Source organism: Meleagris gallopavo, chromosome 2 (genome assembly GCF_000146605.3).
Source record: "Meleagris gallopavo isolate NT-WF06-2002-E0010 breed Aviagen turkey brand Nicholas breeding stock chromosome 2, Turkey_5.1, whole genome shotgun sequence".
NCBI lineage: Eukaryota > Metazoa > Chordata > Aves > Galliformes > Phasianidae > Meleagris > Meleagris gallopavo.
Window position 1 is genome coordinate 12,348,756 of NC_015012.2, and position 8,410 is coordinate 12,357,165.

The 8,410-nt window shown below is 34.2% G+C and overlaps 1 protein-coding gene across 4 annotated transcripts in view; it reads right to left on the reverse strand.

Annotated features, from left to right (window-relative positions):
* The window catches only part of SLX4IP (SLX4 interacting protein), a 38,656-nt gene extending 30,681 nt beyond the window's left edge, over window positions 1–7,975 (reverse strand). For all 4 annotated transcript variants that reach the window (XR_002111635.2, XR_002111636.2, XR_792389.3 and 1 more), the window contains exon 1: window positions 7,831–7,975. Coding sequence is in view for 1 of the 4 variants with exons in the window: in XM_010706596.3 (XP_010704898.1) it covers window positions 7,831–7,945 (115 nt within the window). In the remaining 3 variants the exon portion in view is untranslated. The remainder of the gene's footprint in view (window positions 1–7,830) is intronic.
* Between the last annotated feature and the right edge of the window lie 435 nt (window positions 7,976–8,410).

Genomic DNA, 8,410 nt, shown 5'->3' on the forward strand with positions numbered 1-8,410 from the left:
CTAGAATGCATATTCAATATTGCATTCAATCTTTTCCCCCTCTCAAGTAAAAGTCTTCTTTATTTGCTGCACTACTAAATTTTAGTTTAGTTCCATACATTTTTAATAAATTAAGATCCAGTCTCTGCAAAGTTCAGCAGGTGTAGTTTTGATTATGGGCTGTCGGTCACGTTATGAACATTTTCAGTCAGTGGAAATATTCAGTGTGTAACAAACAATATAGCTAGCACCTTGACTAGTGATGGCTCAACAGAATCTAATACACAGAATCAGATAATTGCTTTCTCTGACTTAGGTAAGGAAAGTATGCATGAGTTTTTTTCCATGAACTGGCCTTCCATCTCTATCTGCATAAATTTCTGTAAAGCCTTAGAAAAAACTTCCAAACGTAAAGAAGCCCACAAAAATGATTGCAATTTTCTCCTTATATGATAATGAAATTTAAGTTTCTGGTTTTGTTAGATTGCTGGTTATGGTTTGGAGACATTACTAACATTTTTAGAGAATGAAAGGGTTAAAGATGTGTGAAACAGATTTTCTCACAGTTTAGAGGGGACAAAACAACACATTTAGGAAACCAGGCAGCTAAAAGGTCAAAACATTACACTTCCAGGTCAAACTTCTGGTTGCAATTAAGTAAATTCTTCCAAATATTTCTAAGGAAATCATATTTCTTTTAGGCTTTGTTTCAGATCCTTTTTCTATCTTGCTTACTTCAGAACCAAAATAGTGTTGCTCTCTTTGAAAATATTTAGAGTATCTTCTTTTTATTTATTTTTTTTTTTAATTAAGGAATCCTATATCATGTCAATAGTAAAAAAAAAAAAAAATCAAATCCTTATTTTTTCCCACCTCATTTATTATACTGTGAACTAATTAAAAAGACAGAAGAAGCTAATTTTTAAATTAAAAAGTTAATTATTAAAGACTCTTTCTTCTCCCCTTAGAAACAGTTCCCTTTACATCCAATTTCATTATCTGTATTTTCACAGTTGTATTCCTTTTATTTTTAATAGTTCTACAAGAAACTCCAAAATCCAAGATGCCAATGAAGATCTTGATGTTGTAAACATGTGGCTACTAAAATGGTCCCTGCAAAACTCAGTGACTGCTATCATTGCTCAATGAGACCACTTATGATTTTTATTACCTCAAGGGAATCCATGTCCCACCAGCACAGAGAATTTCAAAGTTCTGTAGGATTTTTTTGTTTGTTTGAGACAACTTAAGCACATGGTCACCACAGCTGCACACGGAAAAGAACCACAACAGTAATGTAAAGATACCCAGTAAGTAGGCCCAGTGTGCACACAAACAAACTATAAATGCACTCTTATGTACACGAGCTAGGAAAAAAAGATAAATCCTAAGGCATATTCATACTATGTTAAAATTTAGCCAAACACAAATACATGGCCAGACGAGATTTAGATGCTTCCACACACTCTGCTTCAGGAGAATGCATTTATTATTGCCAAAATGCCCTCACTAGAAGATGATGACATTTGTACTTATCTGTGGAACATTCCAAGCAGCACAGTCTCCAAGCAATCCCTCAGATTTATTTGTAAAAATCAGACAGCTAAGGAAAATCAGCTCTCTCATACTGACCATTTCTTCTGCAATATCTTAGATACTCTACCAAAAGGAATTTGAGCATCTATTGAATGCAGACCACGGAATCTATGAAATGTTCCCAGTAGAAAACCGGTTTGCCGTGTTCATTATGGATGGAAGCACAAAAAGTCAAATTTATTCCTCAGAAAAATCCTCTTGGAACAGCAAGCACTTTAAAAATCCATTCCCACTGTTCCTCATGTTCAAGCAGGTCTAAAGAAGATAACACTGATATCCTATCCTCTGGATTCCTGCTTCCAGGTAAAGGTGGAAGCTTTAAAAATTATACAGTGTACACAACAAAGTACTTCCAAGATGAACAGATGCGCAAAGAAGAATCTGTTAGTGGTGTAAGAAATAGCCAGTGCTTAAGGAACTATTTTCAAAATCCCTCCGTGCAGATTCCAAAACTGGTAGGTGCTAAGTTATACTACCAAAAGTAGCAATATAATGCCCCAGTCAAAATGAGATTCATTTTGATATTCTCAAGTGAATATCAATCATGTAAAGCAGAAATTAAAAGTCAAGTTAATCTTGCTTAATTTGCAACATCTATTCTTGTATTCAGAATTCCAGTTTTAACTGATAGAGACAAACAAGCTCTTCCAGATTCACATCATCCGAAGATGTATTTTACAGTGTACCAGATGAAGTGACAACCACCCACCTACTTCTATTACTTATGAACAGAGTTTAAACCACTAGATTTGCAAAGTTAGATATAATTAGATACAATTAATTATATGCTGCATGTTTTGGATAGGTGAATTGACTATCAGCTTCTAGCCAGTGTCGATACACTGAAAGAGAAGACATAATTCCACTTTGTAAGTAAAGGTTAATGACTACTTACTCCTTTCATAACTATACAGTGAAAACAACAAAAAATACATTTTTAATTTGCATAAATGTATGTGCCTTTGCCGAGGGTATTAACAGCAAGATTACTATGCAGTTCTAGTTGGATGCTACAGAAAACCTTTTTAGCTTACTTAAATATAGTAGCTGTTGTGTTTGTCCATGCAGCCCCACTTTGCTCACATACATATACTGCAGTAATTTCTATTTTTTTCTCTTCATAAAATGAATTAGAAAAAAAAAAGATAGAAACAGGATGGAAGTGAGAAAAAAATAAAAATAAAAATAAAATAAAAAATCAATGAATTAAATAGATATTAATTAAACATGAGAAGTAAAGCTTGTTTTCTAAACTGAAGACATACAGCAAACTACACAACTCTCCTATTATTTTAAGCAAATGATATATTTCTTTTCAACAGTATCTATATAAAACATTTCATTATAGGGTATCTCTAAAATAAATATAACAGTATTTCATTTCTTACCCAGGATTATAAATAACTTCACATGGGGGATGCACCTAGGGCAGAACTAAAATAAGGAGAAAGCACTCAACAGATCTGGTGCTACATCTGCAAATGTCCCAAGACAAAGATAACAACTGCTAAATCCTGTGAGTAACATTTTAATATCAGGAAAAAGACAAATGCAGATCCTTCAATCTAGAAAGCCTAGAATTTCCTCTGACAATCTTTGAAATACACCAACCTCTCCCTGACATAGTAACATTTATCGTGCAGACTTTTTCCTTATGATGGTAAGAAAGGTCATAATGGATAAGATCAAAGGTTTGTGTAGCTCAATGCCTTGCATTTAATGTCACTAGAAAAGGGTAGAAGGGAAGATAAAACACAAGAGCAAACTGTATGCAATTATTTCCCCCCAGTCCTCTCCTAGCCTTCTCAGCTTGGACCTTCAGTGAGCCCTAGGAGATTTCCATGAATCCCAAATCCTTCCTGGGTTCTTCTCTTATGTTCTTGCCCAAATCTGTGAACACATCTATCTCCTTCATTGGCAAAGAATTCCACAGCTCTTCTAACCAATTTCACTTCCAATAACTTCATTGGATGCCCACTTGTTCACAGATTGGGGGAAAAAGAAAAAAGGGAGATCAGAAATGATTTGTAGAGTTGCTCTTTAAGGAAGACAGATGAAACAATTCTTGTTAAAAACAAACTTAACACTATTTCACCACAGAGAAATAAGAGTTTAAAGCTAGACAAGTGGGAATATTTTAAATCACTTTTACTGCCACAGAATTCTAACAGGGAACTTAGCCTATGCATACTTTACACATTTCAATTACTACAGAAATAGTGAACACATAATATTTTTTGTGTTTATAGGAGAAAAAAACAGAAAAAAGTTTCATGAGTAACAGAACAAATGAAATGTATTTTCTTATGAAATAGAATCTCCATTGTTTTGTTTTTTTTTAATATTTAATAAGATGTGAACTTTGACACTGGGTCTTTGTAAGGCCAAACTACTCAAAGGACTTGCACTTCTTCCTGTTCCTCATTTCAGTAAGCTTATCTTTAGTTAATTGCTGGCAAACATATCCCCTGAAATTTCTACCTGTCATAAAGTTCAGCCAGTTTAGGAAAAGCAATCAGGGGGAGAAGATGGACAGGCAAGCAGAAACAGATAGAAAATATGATCACAATTAGCTCAACTCTTCTAAGAAAACAAGGTTCAAAATATTTTTTAAAAATACTCTATTCCAGAAAATGCAGATAAAATCAGGCTGTGAACTATCTGTGCCGTGTGATTAATTATTTCCACAGTAGGAAACACAGTACAATACAAAGATCTGAAATCAGAGCAAAAACGTTCCACCGTCAAGCCAAGACAAATAACAAGGATGCTAGGGAAGGAATGAAAAAGATCTGAAAATGATTTGTAGGATAAACATATTGAACTTTCTCCACATTCAAGAGAGGGAAGAAGGAGGAGGTCATTTTACAAGATACCTTCTTCCTTTCCTCTTTCCTTCCATTTCTAAAGTGGCCACATTTTCTTTACACGTTCTCCTTTTTCTTTCCTCTACGCCCATGTGAACTTTGGCTTCTTCCTTAATTTTCCACAGTCTTCCCTTTGTCAAGCTTCTGTATACAGCATCTCTATATGATCCTCTTTATAGCCTCTAGTCACTTTATTTTTATTACTCTTCATCAGAAACAGTCACTTTTTGAGAAGGTGAAAAGCCAGGCTTTGCTTTTAGCCTATTTAAGCCTACACTGTATTTGGATGAATATTATGACACTAAGACTAAAGATGCTCAATACCATCGCTAAAAACAACACGTTACTGAGCAGCATAAGTGGTGCAAACTGAAAACATATGGCAGAAACATATTTGTATATATTTTATATGTATATATATACACACACACAAAGAACTTTAAAGCTTATGCAACGTAAAGTAAAATAGGTAAGTACACTTTGGTTTTTTTAAATGAGTTAAATTTGCTAATACATGTTTATTGTTATTATTACAATTATTATTGTTGGTTGGCTTAAATTCAGTGAACTTCAAGTAGTGCAAGCAAACCATATATTGTTAATGCCCTTCCTACATTTTGGCCATGCAGGTTGGATACAGGCAAAATCAAATCTTTTAAAATCTACCTCATTTTACATTTCTTTAAAAAAGATAAAACATAGAAAAATTAGACACTTTCAGACATTAATTAAACACAGGAAATGGATAGTTTATACCAAAGCCTATGTCCAAAGAATAAATTAAAGCTTACTTTGGCATATTGTTCTTACTGGCCATTTGGGAGGGGTGGGGAAATTGTTCAGACAGAAGGAAGAATAGGAAGAACTTGCTTGTCTTGGCTACTTTCTCTCATTTTTCCATTCTTTCTTTCTTTCTTCTCCTATGTGTAACACCCACAGATTTCCTAATGAGATGGTATGCGACCCACCACACACTGCTGTGTGGGTGTAACTTGAAAAAGAAATGTACAAGTTACACAAATGGATATTTACATTTTGTGCCACTAAATTGAAAGGTGGCAGTAACTACTACTAACACTAAACATAATAGCATGTCAATATTTAAAAGAAATTCTGACAGCTGAAGAAATTCCCTTCAAAATAGTAATGGTAGCCAGTCTGCCCTAGAGATCTAGAAAGCAGAACCGGATCTGCTAACCAAAGTAAAGTAACTTGGTTTCTATTTCTGATGAAAATTCCCGTACAGCCACTTTGATACTAAAGGTCACCTAAAAGCTTACTAGCCGGAACTAATAATTCTGATTCTAATAACTTTTGAATACAAACTAACAGAAATTAACCCCAAAAGATGCAAGTTTAAACAAGAGCAGAGTGCTGAGCAAACAACCAATTAATAAACATCTTCTAATTCTTCACAGACACACTTTGACCTGCAAGAGTGGTGATTTTACAGCAGCAAAACTCCAGACACAGACTTGCATAACTTTGAGAAAAAGAAACCACATCCAGTTTGAAGAACTCAAAAACTTCTAATAACCTCCAAATGCAACAGTCACTGCAAGCTTAAATATTTTACCAGCAGTAGCTAAAAAATGCCAGGGTAGTTAGCCACAGATGAAATATACTTCAAATACTGTCAGGCGAGCACTGGCCAGCTACCCAGCTATCTTGCGCTTCATCTGTTTGAGAATATTACAAATCTTTGTACTTCACCAACACTCCACCAGAACTGTGATTAAAGAGAGGAAGGTGAAACACATGAGAAAGAGTTTTAGCCTTGTGGCTCACCTAGAAGGGTCAGTCTCTCAGAGGTAGGTCCCAGCTGCTCTGGTGAACACCCACCTACTATATCTGCTATTTCCTTCTCAGGTAAGAATAGACTTGAATGTAACTTGAATAAACTTGATTCTTGAACAAAGCACTCCTTTCTTACAAATTACAGCCCTGAGCAAAGTGGGCTGAGGGAAGAAAAGCGATTTGGAAATTAAGTTCAACATGAACGTTCCTTATCGCATACTTTTTTCTTCCTTTTTTCTTTTTTTTAGTTGTTAATTATTGATGTCAAGATTAAATGCAGAAAACTCATGAAACATAAATTGTCTCATCCAAACTAAATACTCTTTAATCTAAAACTATCAAAGATATTACTAATGACCTTAGGTCCTTCATTTTCACAAAATAAGGGGAAGAGTCAAGCAGATCAGTTCACAGCTGTTGAACAGCATACCAGTATTCTGACTGAAAAGTCAGATACGAAAGAACATACAGGCCCTTAAAATCTCAAGAACTCCCTCAAAGTATTGCATCTGTCTACATATGCAAAAACAACCAGCTTGTCTGATAGTCTTACCTTACAAAATCATGGTTTTGAAAACATATTTTGCCTGAGGCAAGAAATTCAAGAAAATAAACAGTGAAAAATATCACTCAGTAAAAGAAAATACAGAAAAATCTCAATAGATCTCAGAATTTCCCATCTCACCCTTTGCAGTGGTCCTCTGCTTTCAGCATAAGAAAATTCTATTTGTTTCACTCAGAAGCAGAAAAGTATATACAAGTTTATAACATGCTCCAGGCTGATAATAAACTAAAATTGTTCATTTCCTAGGAACAACTTCAAAATAGCTTGATTTTCAAATGTTAGACAAACAAATAAGCCTACTAACTTCTTAAAACCCACCTAACTAGAACAGGTAATGAAATAACATTAAAGAAAAACTGGCAAGCCATTAGGTCATAACATTTGAAGAAAAGCTACAGTAGTCATTATTTTGTATTTTAAAGAAAAGTTTACTAGAATTGCATCTACTGATTTCACTACCCTCACACACATAAAAATCCAACACAGTTGTTCCAGTTGGGTAAGTGCTCTAGCAACTATTCTTTTCTGCACACGATTATCCCATCAAAGCCTTCCAAGGTTATTGACTTCATTACCTTTCATTACCATTACAAATCTGTAGTAACACAGGTGAAACAACAGATGCCACTTATCACAACATAGCAGTTTTTAAAGAATGAATAAATGGCAAGAGGAAGGAAAAAATATTTCTAGAATAAAAAATGTAGAAACCTGACTTCAGAAAAAAGACAGTTTTCCATCATTTTTAGAGGAACATGGATTCTTTCATTCTGCTCGATTATAGTCTCTCACATTAATTTAATAGCACAAGTGAGATGTCAATTTTTCAACAATGTACAGAAAATTAAAACCCATTCCTGTTTTTTTCAAAAACATAGCCAAAGTAATTTCAAACCCTAAAACTCCAGATATTTTGGCTTTACTAGATTTCACGATGGGAAGTTTCTAATGGAAAAGTAAAGAACAGTAATTTCCACCATATTTTACCTTGTTTTATTGTTTTATAGATTAAATAACTGATTTTACCTGTAATGAACAGAGGAGTTGACGATGCATGTTCCATTGACTTCCATTGACCACGCTGTTTAGGTGCTTCCAAGTAGCGTTTGATCCGTGAAACGACCACCTCTTCTAGGTACATGCAGACCTCCTGAAATGTCAATATTTCCCTCTTCAGAGCTAAGCATTGCATGCACAACAAATGCACAAAGGTACAAAATCTCTCCAACATTAATCTGGTACTGCATTAATCTGATTACACAGAGGTGAGAATAAAAAAATGTTGTCTGTAATCAGGTACTGTGGTGTTCCACAGAGGTGAGAAGCACAGTACTTAAGAAATACATTAGAACAAGGAAGAGAAATCCTAACAGCTTTTCTAAACTTTTTTTTTTTTTAAACACATTTTAATCATTTCTTCTACAGTTTGGAAGAATAAGAGAGTAAAAACTATGATTCAGATAGGTCTCAATGCATGGTGCAATTTATTTATAGAAAATCGCTGAAGTTCTTAGTAATAGAAATACATTATGACATTAAATACCATTGTTTAAAAGAAAATTAAATTATTTTGCATGCAAAGTATGAAAAAATACACATTGTTAAG